This window comes from Corythoichthys intestinalis, chromosome 11 (genome assembly GCF_030265065.1).
Source record: "Corythoichthys intestinalis isolate RoL2023-P3 chromosome 11, ASM3026506v1, whole genome shotgun sequence".
NCBI classification, from domain to species: domain Eukaryota; kingdom Metazoa; phylum Chordata; class Actinopteri; order Syngnathiformes; family Syngnathidae; genus Corythoichthys; species Corythoichthys intestinalis.
The window spans coordinates 49,129,246-49,147,353 of NC_080405.1; the positions used below are offsets into that span (position 1 = coordinate 49,129,246).

Here is an 18,108-nt window from a genome sequence, read left to right on the forward strand (position 1 = left end):
TCGAGCACTGCGTTCAAGGTCTGCAAAGCCCTCCAGCCTGATTTGTTTGCCGTGTCCTACAACCAGCCAGTGGGAAGCCATAGCAGATTTTTGGCGTCTAGGGAACTTCCCAAACTGCGTTGGGAGGCTTGATTTTAAGGTTATCATAAAAAGCACCGAGGCACTCTCAATCAGTGATGATGTATTGTGTGTGTGAACTGTCTGTTATTGAAAATTAAAGATCAAGACAACTCTTTTGACACCAAATCTGTGCTTTATTCTTCATATACTTGAAACATATGTACACAGTAAATGATGAAGTGCACCAACCAAAAATACGACATAAAGTGATAAAAAGTTGGCAGTTTTTGGCCGACTGTGTCACCGCTTCGTGTGGCCACTCGATTCCGACCACCCACGTCTCGGTGGTTCTTCCATTTATTTATTTTTTCGATCGCCGACCTTGCCATTTGGCAGTCACAATAATAATTTCTTGACGAGACTTGCTCTTCGATGATACTCCCGTCGGCTTGGTGCATTTTTGCGTGTAGAAAATAATGTTTGATTCTATTCTACAATGGCGGTGTTTTCGCCCGGAAACAACAGTCTGAGCGGACCAATCACAGTCCGTTTTCGCTACGTCAACGCGTCTACGCGACGCGAAGGTTAGAAAAATCGAGAGGTGCGCGTCAGGCTACGGCGTAGGGTCGTAACTCGATTTTTCCTTGACGGCGTAGGTCTGACGCGGACGTCTAACTCAGGCTTTACTCTTACTTACTTGCACATGCATGTTGTCTGAGGACTGTCAATGCTAATAACGGCAACCTCTCTTTTTATGCACCCCAGGAAGAACAAGCGTTCTACACCAGGAGAACAACTCTTTGGACTCTGGGCCTGTGGACGTTGGGAAGAGGGCGGGCCAAACCGTGCCACCAGGCGTGTTTTGGCGGTCCCAACTCAGTGTAGACAAGCCGTGCTTTCTCAAGTTCAACATCTCTGTGCAGAAAAACGCCCTGATCGGTGTATATGGGCGCAAGGGTCTCGCACCGTCTCACACGCAGGTGAGAACCACAGTTTTTTGTTTTTGTTTTTTTCCCCCTTTGGCAGCTATTGTGCTGAGCCTGGAAGGAACTAACAATTATAATTTCAGGTTACTAAAACACTTAAAACTTGTGGTGCTCAATAGGGATGGGAATTGATAGGATTTTTACGATTCCGATTCCATTATTGATATTGCTTAACAATTCGATTCTTTATCGATTCTCTTATCGATTCTAATTTGGGGAAAAAGAAGAACAAACGTTTTGATTGGCATCGAGTTTGTTTAATCAGAATTCACAACCTTACAAATTCACAACGACATCAAAAGAGGCCCAAAGCCTCAATGTTAACTGTGGCAATAAGTGGCAAATACACAAGAATGTGTAACATTTTACTGAAACATCTAATAGAAATAAAAAATATTGGTATATATTGGCAGATAGGTTTTTGTTCTGCCTTTGGCAATATGTGTTAAAGCAGGGGTCCCCAAACTTTTTCCTGTGAGGGCCACATAACTTTTCCCTTCTCTGATGAGGGGCCGGGGTCGGTTTGTAACAGAAAAAGTGTGATGATTGCAGAAGTGCATAAATGTAAAGAAATTATTGTTTTTCAGAAAGCCACAATCAAATAACCCTTTCTGGATTCTTTATAATAATAATAATAATAATTAATAATAAAAACACTATTAATTAAATAGATAATAACCAAATAACCCTCTCTGAATTCTTCAAGGAAAAGGCCAGAAAATAAATAACACGATTGAGAACAAAAAAAAAAAAATTCAAAATGGCCGGACCAAATGTGGAGGCGGACCGTATTTGGGCCGCGGGCCGCAGTTTGGGGACTACTGGGTTAACGTGTATTATTTTACCATTACATTGAATTGCATGCCTTTTAGTTTTTGTGGCGCTTACACGCTCAAGTGGGGGCGCCCTTGCGCTTCCTCATGTGAAGAAGAACGCGCTCACGTGAAGAAGAGCGCGCTTACACCCAAAGAAGAAATGCTGCATCCAAGTGAGTGAGCGAGTTAGTGAGAGAGGGAAACACTTCTACGAGCCTACGTTCTTTGTTAATGTTAATATCTACAGAGGCAACGCCTGTATGTATCATCTTTTGTGTTGTTGTTGTGTCTCCACTCGCGATCGGACACTTAAATCCAGTTGTGTAGTGGTTTGAACGATGTGCTAATGCTAGCGAACGAATGCTAACCATACTGTAATTAGCAGCTAATCATTGCTGATTGATGTTTGTATTGATGCAAACCTGTTTGTTATTGGGGACGAAATTGATTTGTTTCATTTCTATTCTTAGTTTCACTCTTCAAGTGATGGTTGAATAAAGTCAGCAAATTATACCAATGTCTTCTGCATCGTCATTTGGGAGTTTAGCTAGCTGTATAGCCAGGACTGAGCCTTAGCCTCTCTGTAAGGACAGCGCAGTCGTATTCCCTCCCGATGCAGTTATCTCCACCTTGCAATGACTGCAAGTCGCTTTGTTGTAATTTTTCCTCGTGAAGTGAAGACACACTTTCGAGCGTTTGAACCTACGTGCTGTCATTGTTATGTTTATGGCTGCAATGCTCGTGCTTACCCGTCGTAGCCTTTCATTTTCACACTCTTTCCTGGTGAAGTGTAGTCAAACTTTGGAACGAGTGGTTCTTGGCGCCATGCTAGTTTGATGCGTCTGGACAACAACACACGTCACGACGCAATACGCGTCTTTAGGAATCGTTAAAGGGATCGTTAAGGCTTTTTCATTGTGATGTCGAGGACTCGAAACACTCGGAACCGGTTCTGAATTGGAATCGGATTTCGATTCCCATCCCTAGTGCTCAATGTGCCAACCACCAAAATAGTATTGGTAGATTGTATTTGGCTCGGTGTCTTCTTAAACTCTTGGAAAACATTTTACGTACACTTTGTGGCATCCAGGTAAGTTTCATTAATTGCAAATAATATGCTGCTGACTCATAAAAATTTTTTCATGGATTAAAACATTTGAAGTTAATGGACGAAAACATTTTGAGAATTGTCGACTAAAACCAGAAAAGAATTGTCTGTGTTTTTGGTGACTAAAAGTAGACAAAGTCGAACACATTTTGAAATGACTAAAATATGACTAAAGGTCGAGTTACGGTGGGGCAAATAAGTATTTAATCAACCACTAATTCTGCAAGTTCTCCCACTTGAAAATATTAGAGAGGCTTGTAATTGTCAGCATGGGTAAACCTCAACCATGAGAGACAGAATGTGGAAAAAAAAAACAGAAAATCACATTGTTTGATTTGTAAAGAATTTATTTTCAAATCATGGTGGAAAATGGCAATGGCAATAACGGAGGCCAAACGTTTTCTGTAACTCTTCACAAGCTTTTCATACACTGTTGCAGGTATTTTGGTCCATTCCTCCATGCAGATCTCCTCTAGAGCAGTGATGTTTTTGGGCTGTCAATGGGCAACACGGACTTTCAACTCCCTCCTCACCCCGTGGCATCAAAATGATGACTAGAACAGTGAGCAAAAATCCCAGAACCACACGGGGGGACCTAGTGAATGACCTACAGAGAGCTGGGACCACAGTAACAAAGGCTACCATCAGTAACACAATGCGCTGGCAGGGACTCAAATCGTGCAATGCCAGACGTGTCCCCCTGCTGAAGAAAGTACATGACCAGGCCATAACACATTCTCCCAGTCTTCTTCTGGATCATCCAAATGCTCCGCAGATGGGCCTCACTGTTCTTGTTATCATTTTGACGCCACAGGGTGAGGAGGGAGTTGAAAATCCGTGTTGCCCAACGACAGCCCCAAAACATCACTGCTCTGGAGGAGATCTGCATGGAGGAATTGGCCAAAATACCAGCAACAGTGTGTGAAAAGCTTGTGAAGAGTTAAAGAAAAAGTTTGGCCTCCGTTATTGCCAACAAAGGGTATATATAACAAAGTATTGAAATGAACTATTGGTATTGACCAAATACTTATTTTCCACCATGATTTGCAAATAAATTCTTTAAAAATCAAACAATGTGATTTTCTGTTTTTTTTTTTTTTTTTTTTTTTTTTCCCACATTCTGTCTCTCATAGTTGAGGTTTACCCATCTTGACAATTACAGGCCTCTCTAATATTTTCAAGTGGGAGAACTTGCGCAATTAGTGGTTGACTAAATACTTATTTGCCCCACTGAATGCTTCCGAGTCAGACCTGCGCCGTCAAGGAAGACCCAATTTACGACCCTCCGCTGTAGCCTCTCTTGCTCCTTCTCAATTTAACCCTAACCCTTCTCAAACGGTATTAAAAATAAATAAATGAGGATCTATGTTCAACAAAAGAACAATTGGCTAACTTACATGGCAAAAAGTCTGCTAGCTTAAATGCTATAAAATCCTAAAGTTTTTTTCCAATGCTCTTAACAAATGGTTCAGACTCATATTCCCACAAAAAACGGCTAAATATACATATAAACTAAATTACAAAAAAGTTAAAAAACATTAGCCCAAAGAAAAACTTAGCTTACGTTGGTCTTAGCAGGGAGCAGTTGGATTCAGCCATGTGAAATGAGGCAGAGGGCAATGTATCCACCCTAATCAATAAACTAAATGTAAACACTTTCAAAATAAAACATTACAATGCCACTTTAATTACACGAATACTCAAGGAAACAAAATTTTATTTGAATATTTTTTTTCTAATCGAATACTTGAGTTAATCGATTAATCTTTGCAGCATTAGACGAGAGTATCAACGAAGAGCAAGTACGACAACTTCTACAATGTCTCGTCAAGACATTATGATGATTGCCAAAAGGCAAGCAATTCGTGGGAGGAGGTTGCTGAAAATACGGGGCTGGAGGTCAGCCAGCGATTGAATAAAAAAATGGAAGAACCACCGAGACAAGTACACGTGTGTTCGGAATCGAATGGCCACACGAAGCGTTGACCCAGTCCAAAAACTGCCAGCTTTTTATCACTTTACGTCGTATTTTTGGTTGGTGCACTTCATCATTTATTGTGTACATATGTTTGCTGTGAGTGTGACTTATTTACGTGTCACACTTATAAGTATATGAAGAATAAAGCACAGGTTTGCTGTCAAAAGAGTTGTTTTGATGTTTTATTTTCAACAACAGACAGTTCACACGCCATACATCATCACTGATTGAGAGTGCATCGGTGCTTTTATGATAACGTGTTTACCATCAAGTCTTCCAACGCAGTTTGGGAAGTTCCGTAGCTGTCAGAAATCTGCTATGGCTACCCACTGGCTGGTTGTTGGACACGGGAAACAAATCGGGCTGGAGGGCTTTGCAGACCTCGGACAAAACGCCGGACGCAGTGCTCGACGCAAGTTTGAAGCTAGCCGCCACAGCCTGCTGGTTTCCACCCGAGGCTAGAACTCTGTGCGTTATCAAAAGTCTGACAGACCGCCTCGACACCATCTTCTGCATCGCCTGCGCCTCAACATTTGCATGATCAACATTTATTCAATGTTGATGAGCTGAAGATCCGCATTCGAGCGTTCCATCTTGCATTGTTTACTCATTTTTTCTCCGTTAAACTAGAGGAAGTCGACAAGCGTGCTTCAAAACAGTACAAACACAACGCCACACCCCTCTAGTGGCTTGGCGGTGAATTACTGAGAACTATCGAATGCTGATTGACACTGTAGTCACTTCGCAATCACCGCAACGCAGGAGCATAACTCAGGCTTGAGACTATTAATTTTTTTTCGTCCAAAAGACTAAGATCAAAATTAAAATGGCTGCCAAAAACAACACTGATTAAGACCTGCGGTCTGAATCTAGCCGAAGTGTTTGACCTCCTATTTTTATCTCTTACGCCAGAGTCCAAAGTCCGGCCCGGGGGCCAAATGCGGCCCGTGGTCAAATTTAATGCGGCCCGTAGCCTCTGTCATAAAATCAATAACGTCTGGCCCGCACACAAACTTAATAAATTGGTCAGCAGTACTGTTACCAGCATATGAAAGAGCTTACACACTAAATGCTGCTCCTCATTTACCCACTAAAAGGCAGCAACACTCTAAGCAACATTACCTCGTGTGACCCTTAACTTTCAATTTTCGAAAATGGCGACAATCAAAAAAAGTTGACTGCGACGGCCGACACTTCAAGGATAGGTGAAAATTGGACTACTTCACTAAAATACGCAACTGTGAGTGCCTCATTTGCGAAGAGACAGTCACTGTTTTTAAAGAGTTCGATGTGAGGCGATATTACCAATCATGACACGCTGACATGTACGACAAGATTATAGGGAAGATAAGCAGCGAGAAATTGAAGCAACCTGAAGCTAGCATAATTTCACAGCAGCAGTATTTCGCGAGAGCCCGAGAGTCGAAAGAGAACGCCACAGAGGCTAGTTGCGAGATTGTTTAAATTAATAATTTTTAAAAATTAGGGCTGTCAAAATGATCGCGTTAACGGGCGCTAATTAATTTCTTAAATTAATCACGTTAAAATATTTGACGCAATTAACGCACATGCCCCGCTCAAACAGATTAAAATGTCAGCACAGTGCAATCTTCACTTGTTACTTGTGTTTTTTGGAGTTTTGTCGCCCTCTGCTGGCGCTTGGGTGCGACTGATTTTATGGGTTTAAGCACCCATGAGCATTGTGTAATTATTGACATCAACAATGGCGGGCTACTAGTTAATTTTTTGATTGAAAATTTTACAAATTTTATTAAAATGAAAACATTAAGAGGGGTTTTAAAATACAATTTCTATAACTTGTACTAACAAGTTTTTAAGAACTACAAGTTTTTTTATCCATGGATCGCTTTAACAGAATGTTAGTAATGTTCATGCCATCTTGTTAATGTATTGTTATAATAAACAAATACAGTACTTATGTACCGTATGTTGAATGTATATATCCATCTTGTGTCTTATCTTTCCATTACAACAATAATTTACAGAAAAATATTGCATATTTTATAGATGGTTTGAATTGCGATTAATTACGATTAAATAATTTTTAAGCTGTAATTAACGCGATTAAAAATTTTAATCGTTTGACAGCCCTAAAAAAAATATTAAAGCAAATGTGACACACAGAATAGCTTGCTAAAATTTGCTTAAATATATTGTCTACGTAAAGGACGTCAGTGAAGGTCGGCCCCCCACATTTTTACTACACCAAATCTGGCCCCCTTTGCAAAAAGTTTGGACACCCCTTTCTTAGGCTTTTGTCGAACTTAAAAAAAAAAAAAAAATTTTTTTAAAGTATAAACATGAGCTTGAAAATAATAATAAGTGGTTAGATTGTGGGAAGGTTAAAGGGCAATTGTTTTACATTTTTGTGATTTCAGGGTAGTGTTTAGTAATAGTTCAAATGTTTGGTGTTTACGGTTTGGATTACGTTCATTGTCGAATGTCCTTACACAAATCAATGCCTAGTGTCACCATGAATGTTTATGGGTTGTGCAGGGAATTAAAGCAATCCATACTGCCAGTATTCACACACATTATAAAGATTTAAAGAGAATCGCTGACTGAGTTAATAGATTTTCTTTACCTTCTACCTCTATTTATCACCCTCCCTTACGTGCCGGCCATCTGAGCAACCCAAGTGTTCCTAAAATGTCCCGACGTGTCACTTGAATGACATTGTTGAATTTACGCCGTCTGGGGACGTCGCTGACGGAAGCACTCAGATGACACCGGCTTGCAAAAAAAGAAGCTCTTAGCCTCACCTTGTTGACATTCTGTCCTGGTGAAGAAGCACTTCACCAGAGTGCTGAAAAGGAGAGCAGTGTCGGTCACGCGGGTGAGATGGACTGCATTTTTTTGAGGTGATACAAGAGAAAGGGAGTTCAACAAATTCAATGAGGATAAAGGAAGGGTAATTAACAAGAAAAAAGGGTCAGGGTTAGGTTTGGGAATTCGAGTGTTTGGGTTTGATGGTTAAGGAAATAAGGGCCAGTGTTAGAGAAGTGATACGGGAAGCAAATGACTGGTCATAAACAAGAAAAAAGGGGTGTGCAAAAGTTTTAAAGGATATTGATGAGTTTTTGTCAAATTGTTGAGGAGTGAGTGGTACGGTCAAACAGGTGAGCGTGAGTGCACTTTAAAGAGAGCAGAGAAAAAAGGAATAGGAAAAAAAAACTCGAAAATCAAAGAGGAAAGGGGAGTAATCAACAAGACGACCCCTTTTGTGTCAACGCCGAACAGCGTGTCAATCGTGGCGGCCTCGGAGCTGCATTCAGCCGCCGATCAATGCATTTACTCAACTGAGCATGAAAGAGCCTGGCCGGCATTATATTGAGCGTCCCATTCACAGCCAGCAAAGGAGAGACAACATTTACGAGTAACAGCTTTTACGCGTCTTGTCAAATATAGACCTTGCCCTCCCGCTATTGAGTCCCTGTCTGTTGCCGTACAAAGAAAACAAACTCGAGGGGGGGGAGGAAGGACTTTTGTTGGGCTTTTTTGCCGGAGAATTTGTAGCAGGTCACTCAATCTAAGGGCTGTGTTTGTCCTCTGACTCCCCACGCCTAATGTCATCGCTATTGTTGGACCGAGATGAGCTTAGAAGGAGTTCAAGCGACCTCATCGAGATGGATGCACTTGACCGGAAGGTTTTAAGCTATGTGAGATGGGATTGTATTATTACTCCACCCAGTACAAAGAAGTCAACTTCCGCCAGGTTAATAACATCCGTCCACCCTCCCCTCTTTTTTCCTTGCTAGCCCCCCACCCGCTGTTTCAATCAAAGGGTTGACTTCACCTGCCTGGATAAAAAGTCAGCCTAAGAAAATGCTTGCTAAGTCCCTTGTTCGTCACATTCCTTGGTTTTAAAACCTGTTTTCGTGTATTTTCTTATTCATTTTCTTTTAAAAGCATTCACACAAGCTACATTCATTTACAGGAAGGAAAAGCAGAATATTTGAAACACATGGTTTGAATATTCACGATTGTCCCATAGTAGGGCTCGTAGTTCAGTCCTCCACTAACACTAAAAACGTGATCCAAATTAAAGCTAGTGTTTTACTATAGCTATTTGGTCATGTGACAGTTTTCTCAAAATCATGATTAAGTTGTTGATGAACATCAATTTTCAAAATAATGGGTCATACAGTTTTGTAGGGCCCCATAACCGGATTTATCTTGGAGCCTAAAATGGCAAATATTCCCTGGGTGTCGGGTTTTTTTTTGTGTTTTTTTTTATGTTTGGCTAGGACCCATGAGTCCAGGCTAGGCTATATGTTAGGGTAGTGCTTCTCAATTATTTTCTGTTATGTCTCCCCACCCCCAGGAAGAAATAAATGTTCCACGCCCTTCAACTTTCTGCCGCCACTGTGTGATAGAAAGACTTGTAGTTCTTAAAATATAAATGTTATTATGAGTTATAATATTTTCATATTAAAACCCCTCTTGATATATTTTTTATTTTTAATAAAATTTGTAAAATTAGTTCAACTAGTAGGTCGCCATTGTTGTTGACGCCGCTATGCTCTGTGGGCGGTGACATCAACGGGCGGTGCTGCCGGGCTTTCAGAGTATGATTCTAGTGACATAAACATGTTATCTAGTCAGCACTTTTAATATGAATCCGAGAGGAACACTAATGAGGAGGACAGCACTGTTGATATTTCACAAAACGCGCAGCAAAAGCAAAATGAACAGGAAAGACGGGATGAGAGTAGGCGTGTGCCGATATAATATTCTGACGGTATGATAACCTTAAGCCAAAATATCACGGTATTGCAATTACAGTTCTAAAATGTGTTACTTTGAGATTTCTGGGTTTAAAAAGAAAAACAACAACTTTGAATTGAACAGGATTTTATTTTTCAAAACATATTAGCTAATTGGAACATAAGTGTAATGCTAAGATAAAACAAATACATAAAAACATAACAAAATAATCTAAATAAAATTAAAAATAAATACAAGACCTTTAGGTGAGCCTAAATCCACAGCCACAGCTCAACATTATTTCCATTAGAACCAAAATAATTGAATTATTTTCCATAAAAAGCATGTGTGTATGACTCGTATCATATTTACAGTATACACACACTCTCAACACAGGCAGTTGCCAGAGAGGAAAAAAACACCACGTTTCACCACCGCGAGACACACTAAAAACTATGGACTCTCGTAGGTGGTGGGAAATGTTCATGACAGTGTTTACTGACCTTTAACTTTGTATAAATACGAAATTATAATGGAGGTATTGCCTCCTCGGCAGCCAACCTCTGCAAACATGTTTTACATATCGGTTGGCCGTCCTCCTCTAAGCCGCGGCCATCTGTAATTTTTCTGTAGCCGAAGTATTTCCATACCAGCGATTTTGTTTTCTTCGATGGGATGGCAGCCATCGTGTAGCACAGCTAACTCACTAACACTGAGCAACAACCAGTAAGGTAGGCTAGAACCTTACAGCTGCAAGCAAGGGATTTCTCCATGCATTTTTGGGACATAAAAAATAGCAAATACCTTAGGGACGGTGTTACGGAACATTTTTGGTATGAAAAGGTCAAGGTTTCAAAACAGCACAGTAAACCTGGAAACCGGTAATTGGCACATGTCTAGATGAGAGTAGGACAAAACCGGTGTTCTGCCAAAATGTGCTACGACAGCAAAACGTCCTACAAGTGGCGGATTTGACACCCAAAGTACTACCGTGCACTTTCAGCTTGTTTTATTTAGATGCATACAGGCAGAACATACGAAAGATGCCTTAAGAAAGTACTTAAACATAGTAATATCAAATAAGGGTGCTTTAAATATGCTACGTGACTCATATGGTCAGCAGATTAACAATCTGCTTTAAAGCTACTACCAGTGTTGTTAATAAAACGGCGTTAGAATATAACGGCGTTACTAACGGCGTTATTTTTTTCAGTAATGAGTAATCTAATTAATTACTTTTCTCATCTTGGCAACGCCGTTACCGTTACTGAGGCGGGAAAGGCGTGCATTACTATGCGTTACTAAGTTGGTTGAATAAAAAAAGTCTGAGAGAGACGGACTCACGGAGACGAGAGAGCAGAGCAGGAGTGGGGAAGACGCCGTTGCAAACGCGATGCTAGGTGGCTCCAATAATACCTGACTGTAGCCATAGCCTACAAACTACGCCCACATGATACGGTAGATATCACATATTATAGACACGGCTGCATTGGCAACATGTTTTAAGGACTACATGCGTTAGTAAGCAGCCGCCATCTTAAAGCAGTTGACCTTTCAGGAAGGCTCTGTGTAGAGATCCTTCCTAGCGAACCTAAGTAACTTTTTTTTTTTTTTAATCTAAAATGCTCCTAAATCGGCAAAATCTTGACTTAAATCTATCTTTAAATGATGAAACAGTTTTAAAACTTACTCATGTTGAAAGTAGACAGATGGGAACTAATGCAATAACGGGAGCAATTTTAACAACATTAACGATTGATTCACACCTTTAAAGTGCATGTGACACGAAAAAGCATGTTTATTTCATAATGCACGCGGTATTTTATGCTCCTGAATGATATGGACCGCTTGGATGTGTGTGGAAGCGATCGCTATATTTATTTAGTTCTTTGAATCCCGCGCCATGAAAATGAGTGACTTCCGGCTTCGGTCTTGCATTGAGGAGGAGGGCGCTGTGACGTGTACGGTAGAAGACGTCCTCTTCACTATACAGCGTACTGTTGTGTATGAGGACGAAGGATTCAGCTGATTTTGCGGATTAATACGTTTATTTTTCGCATCACGCCAGCCAAACGCCTGTAGAAAAATCATTCTGTATGAGGGAAAGGCATATGCGCCTTTTTGGAGCTTCAAAAGGTTCACATTCACTGTGGATATTTACTGTGGGACCATTGGACTTACGAAGAAGTGAGTAAACATCTTGTTTTGTATTATGTCAAATACGAATACAGCGATTACAAAGTAAACACTACAAACTTTCTTTAAATAAAGGACTACTTACGTCTGATCATTGATGCATGTAAAAAGCTCTACTCATGCACATTAGCAGCACGTTAGCTACACAACAACTGCAGCCACCCTCCTCCGGGGAACGAACTGTAAATTGCTCTCCGCCGGGCGGTTTGCCGATCTGCGATAACAATCGACAACCCAGTCGTCATGTCAATAAATCCAGGCTCGTTATGTGTGATTTTCCGCTTCGAAGACTTTGAAACATCACTCAGTTCGGGTTAGCATGTCGGCTAGCTGTCACGCCTCTTGGTTTGTTTACATTCTCCGAAGCCGGGGAAGGGAAATGACATATGTCCGATTTAGGTGTCATAAAATATCGTTCGGGAGGTGCGACAGGAAAGGTGAAGTCAACAGTTTTGACCATTATGGAGTAATTTTGCCATGTTGTCCTGAATAAATGCCTTTTTATTATTTCATATTCCATTTAGCACAAGACTGTTATTTGTCATGACCATGCCATTTATTTAGCAATTGGGGAAAATACTTGGATAAAAAGAATATCCTGTAAAAATATTGAAGTAAAGAGACAGAAACAATGACATTTTGCAGCTCTCTTCGTCGCATTTTCCTCGTTGTGAATAGTTCCCCCTCGACGGGCTGACTGGTCCTTCTCAAGCTATTTATATAGCATTTGGGGAAAAATACTTGGATAAAAAGAATATCCTGTAAAAATATTGTTGTAGAGAGACTGAAACAATGACATTTTGCGGCTCTCTTCGTCACGTTTTCCTTGTTCTGAATAATTCCCCCTCAATGGGCTGAATAGTAAAACCGATGAGCAGTCTACCGCTGACGTCATCCACCTGTTGGGGACGCTAAAGCCCTATAATGGTAGGTGTGGCTAACCTGCAGATTAAAAGACAAATTTCTCGTCATCTGCGCTTTGCTAAATTGTTGTATATAGTCGAATCGTCTCAAAATATGATTCTAATTCACATAATAATGCCATTTAAGACTTTTTTTTCTCCTGTCGTATGCTCTTTAAATGACTTCCACACATAGCAAAGGTTACCATCTAGTTCACAATACCCTTGTGTCTAGTCAAGTGGAGGGTAAAGAATTGGGCTAGGGCCAATTGTCCACAAAACCCTTTAAACTTCACATTGTGTGACCTTTTTGAGAAAAAAAAACATGAAAATCATCACTAGTTACTTTGCCAAGTAACTAATTACTCTTACATTCGGGTAACTGAGTTACTAATGCAATTACTTTTTGGTAGAAGTAATTTGTAAATGTAATTAATTACTTTTTTAAAGTAAAAATTAACAACACTGGCTACTACAAGAAAACACAATTGAAAAAAGTATGAGAGGGAAACACATGCAAAGGTATTTTGAGGCAATGAAAAGGTAATAAAACTAGAGCTGAAACGAATACTCGAGCAACTCGAGTAACTCGAGTTTAAAAACTGATCCGAGTAATTTTATTCACCTCGAGTAATCATTCATTTTGACAGCGCTAAGCATCACGTTTTGCTCGGACTACTTTTAATGCGGGACAACGCGCTGATGTCACGTGCGTAGAGGAAGAAGCAAAAAAAAAAAAAAAAAAAAAAACTTCAGCCGACAGCCACTACAAACGACGGCGACATTGCTAAATACTAGCCCGCACGATGCTACGTTGGTAGCAGGTAGCGTCTGATGCGTCTCATAGAGATCACATGTATGTTGAACTAAATGCGAAATGACAGAGTCAGCGGCGTTAGTAAACAACCGCCATCTTAAAGCAGTAGAGCGCTAAGCGCTAATAAAGAGCACTAAGCGCTAATAAATAAGATTCACGTTACTGTCACTACTAGCTCACGTAACGTTAGCCCTGCGGAGGGCTAGGTTTCTATTAATTATGACCACTGTCGATGCGTGGCTAACGTGTCTTACATACAGGCTTTAACATAACATAGCATTGTGGAGTGATGAGGGTGTAAAATTAAAACTTAATAATGCTAACTATCAATTTTAGCTCAGTAGTCACTTCTGGATAAAACACCAAGTAGCACTGGTCCCTAATGTGCTCCAATACAGCCTGTATCGTACATTTATTTTGAACACTGCAAAAACTCAAAATCCTATCAGGACTTACAGTTTAGACTAACTTAAAACTTAACTAGAACTTAAAAATGGCTTGACACACATAGAAATTCAATTCAAACAGGTGGGAAAAAAAATCTAACTTTTAAGTAATGTGTGTTATGAAGCGTAACGACATTTTTAGGTAAGATATACACACATATATATATATATATATATATATATATATATATATATATATATATTTTTTTTTTTAATAAGATCTAAAAGTTTTTTGAGTGAAAGCAGTGAATTAGTCTTTTTTTTTATTCTAGTTACATCTGAGATGCAATTGTTGGCTTTTTTTAACAATATACATCGAAAATAAAGACATTGATTGGCTGAAAATGGTTCAAGATTAGATGAAATGTCTTGTTTTCTCATGTATATTTATAATTGCTCTTCACCTAAAAATATATTTGTTTTATCCGATTAATCGATAGAATTTTCAGTCGATTACTCGATTACTAAAATATTCGATAGCTGCAGCCCTAAATAAAACACTTAAAAAAAACATAAATAGTAGTTGGACGTCTCGCCACGTAAAAACTAAGGCAAGCAACGAAGAGATCGAGAATACAAACTGTCAAAAGGCAGCAAATCAATATCTTGGTAACCTGCCTAGGATCGGTTTAAAGACACTGCTGATGAGTTGGAATTGGATGCAGGGCACAGCTATTTTCCCAGTCCTGGCCAACAACGTCATCACCTCGAGTGTCCATTGTGCGCATAAAACACCCTTAGGTCAAAACATGTACTAAATATTATAGATTTTTAAATCAAGGACAATAACATGTGTGCTTCTCATAACATGTTTTCGAAAAAGAGAACAACTGTTGCTTGTTAGAGCCTACAAGTCTTTAAGTCCGAGGTCGGGGCTGACCACACAGAGAAGCTTCTGTACCTCACTTGCCATCCTTAGTTAGTCTCTGAGGTTTCTTTATTTTTGTCCCCTTTGACCAGTCATGGTAGTGTATGGATTGTGTAGTTTTTATATAACCGAGCAAAGGAAGACTCATTCCTCTTCTCAGCAAGTCTCATACATGGTTAATACTGCTGTCAGAAATTGGCTTCCAGTGTCAGTCAATTTTATTATTGGACTCAGAGGGTTCATTTCAACCACATGAACTTTCCTTGTTGAAAGTAAATGTTTTATTTTCAGTGTCGAAATGTAGTTTGTCTACGAATCCGTTCAACCCAATGCTCTGTGTATGATACTTACTTTAAACATTGTACGCTCTACAATAGCATCAGTGTCTGATCCAGACGTTCACCATCTGGCATCGAGACATCTTCAGGGCCAAGATGTTCATCCCTCTTGTCAGACTTTGGTGTTGTTTTCTTGGGCATTGTTGCTAACCCCGCTAAGCCCAATCGGAGCAGCTCTTTAAAAAGCAAACAGCGATGATTTGTATGCATCACAAGCCGCCCCTCGCATCCTTGTTCCAAACACAAGCCTGCACTAGAGGATCGGTTCGTCTGCGTGCAACTTGCAATTTCTTAAACCAGGGAATCCACTTGTCTGCATCTGCTGTGCTTCGCTGTACCCATTAGCCTGTCTGGGGGATGCGTTGTTTTCCGCACTGCACAGTTTAGGTCCAAATGAGGTCCAGCTGTTTAGCGGGTGCTGTGAGAGCGGATGCACCTCTTCAATTATTTTGCCAGGCGGGAATTACGCCTTGTTTGTCTTGTAAGTCGATGTTTGTTTGCGGAGGTAGAAGTACATTTAAACCCCTGCTTAGCCGCTTTAATGAAGAACTTGTTTGAACTACATACAGTATGTATCTTTTGTTGTTTTAAATGCTGTGAAATTGTTATCAATAAACTAAATTTATTGATTCCGCATAGACTGGAGCACTTTACATATTTTAAACAAAACAAACTTTATTAGCCATCTGCAAACCCCAAGCGTTAAGCTTATAACTGAATTATTCTTTGATTTTCATGCAAATACAAGAAATATAATTATGTGCCAAAGTCAATAGAGGAAGAGAGATTGTTTTTTTTTTCCTTTTAGTGCGGCAACTCAATCTTAATACCCACTCATGGTAAAATCAACATTCTACTTCAAACATTGGATTTCAGACGTACAAAACTCAATATGAAAAACACTTTGAGGTGGAATTTCTATAAGGCTGAAATCATCTATTGAGTTTGTCTTTCATCGTCTTTATTCCTGGAGAAAAGCGAAAATAAAAAGGCATCTTAAGTCTGATCCCAGAAGAATCCGCGCCAAAGTGAGATGAAACAGTGGTTCACAGGGAAGATTTTATGACGTAACAAGGTCTTAAATAAGTCACAAGACTTACTTAACAGGTTATATAAACATGCAAACATACAAGGTACATTAAATCAATGTGTAGCTGAACAATCATACACTTCTGTGGTCAACAGTGTTGTTTTTGGATCCCCTTTTAATTTTTGTTTAGTCTTTTTCACGAAAATACAGTGGTACCTATTGAAGGAATCTGACCCTTTAGCCAGATTGCCGGAATCACCCCAGCCAAACTCTGCGCGTTCACCTTTTTCTTAACCCCTTGTACTGACTCCATTTTGAAAGCTGGAAAAAGGCTACGAAGCACAAGTTGACAATTTATTCAGGTCGACAGCGATCAAACGGCAAGGTGAAACAGAAACAGACAGGCGAGGAGGCAGATTCGTTCCAAGGTCACCATATCACAAGTCAACAAAAGGTGCCCGAGAAAAAATAACAATGCTTAGTTAAACATCCAGTCTTTTGAAAGCTGCGCCATGAGGGCCATGGGCAGGAAGAAGGGTGTGTTTAGGATAATCTTCTATCACAGTTTGGGCTGTTTAGTTCATGCGTTACAGCTGCTGAGTCACCGTTACTGTGGCAACCACAGTGGGAGATTTTGCCCACCTCAGCGTCAAAGGGGCTATTGGAGTCCTATCATTCGTGTTATCAGTTGGATATTGGGCGTTCTTCGGTGTTGCTTGTGTTAGGACAGGACGTCCCGCCATTTGTTCTGGAGTGTCCGGAAGAACTGACGTGGAGACGTGGGCTTGTAGATGTCTTGCCTATTACCTGGTAGTCAGCGTCAATCTTGCTCAGTGAGTTGCATGACGCACACGTTGGGCTTCCGTGATAAGAAGGCGTCCTGTATCTCTTATGCCCTAGACTGTATTCTGCTTGTTTTCTTTAAACTATGGTATAGGTGCTATTTATTTTATATTGGGTGTGTTGGAGTAATACAAACAGTCAAACAGTAAATACGAGAAAAGATAGTATTCCCTGACTGATTATATTAAGTGTGTTGGACTAATACAAACAGTCAATCGGTAAATACGAGAAAAGATACTATTCCCTTCATAAGAAGCTAATTCGTTCCAGGACCTTGTTCGTCAAAATTGTCATATGTCGAGCAGGATTTTCCCATAAGAATACATTATTTCAGGAAATAAAACAAACAAGTATTCTATTCGACAGTCACAATGAGAGAAACCTCCCACCTCCTCGGGGATTAAACCATTTGCAGTCAGGAATAACTCGAGTCAGCTTCAAAGTTTAACGTGCGCTCGGGATCGGCAGCTGCGAGGCTTCACACAACTGTGTAGCGTCGCGAGTCGTCGCCTACCTCCTGAGTTCCAGTGTTGCCTTTTTATTTAGTAGTCACATAGCAATAATCAACACATGTCATAACAGTGGGTGTGTGGTGCGCGATGATTGGTTAGTTCAGAATAGCAACAGTTTGGGAAGTGAGTCAGCTCTAACTGCTTCTCCTTATTTGGTGTTGTTTCTCAAAACTGGATGCTTACTGTGAAACAGAAGTGAAACTTATTACAGTCCAACCTGGGGATTTTCCACAGAAAAACATCCTGAGTTATGACCTTGGAAACTCGCTCTGGCTGGTACAAGAGGAGTCATATATTGATAAGGCAGTCAACAGGCGTCATTGTGGAAGTTCAAAGGAATACAGTTGTGGTCAAAAGTTTACATACACTTGTGAAGAACATAATGTCATGGCTCTCTTGAGTTTCTAGTTATTTCTACAACTCTGATTTTTCTCTGATAGAGTGATTGGAACAGATACTTCTTTGTCACAAAAAACATTCA

At 40.1% G+C, this 18,108-nt stretch overlaps 1 protein-coding gene across 2 annotated transcripts in view; it reads left to right on the forward strand.

Moving 5' to 3' along the window:
* Window positions 1–18,108, forward strand: part of si:dkey-237h12.3 (teneurin-3) — a 649,923-nt gene that overhangs the window by 387,513 nt on the left and 244,302 nt on the right. For both annotated transcript variants that reach the window (XM_057849309.1, XM_057849310.1), the window contains one exon: window positions 826–1,040. In XM_057849309.1, the coding sequence (XP_057705292.1) occupies window positions 826–1,040 (215 nt within the window). The remainder of the gene's footprint in view (window positions 1–825; window positions 1,041–18,108) is intronic.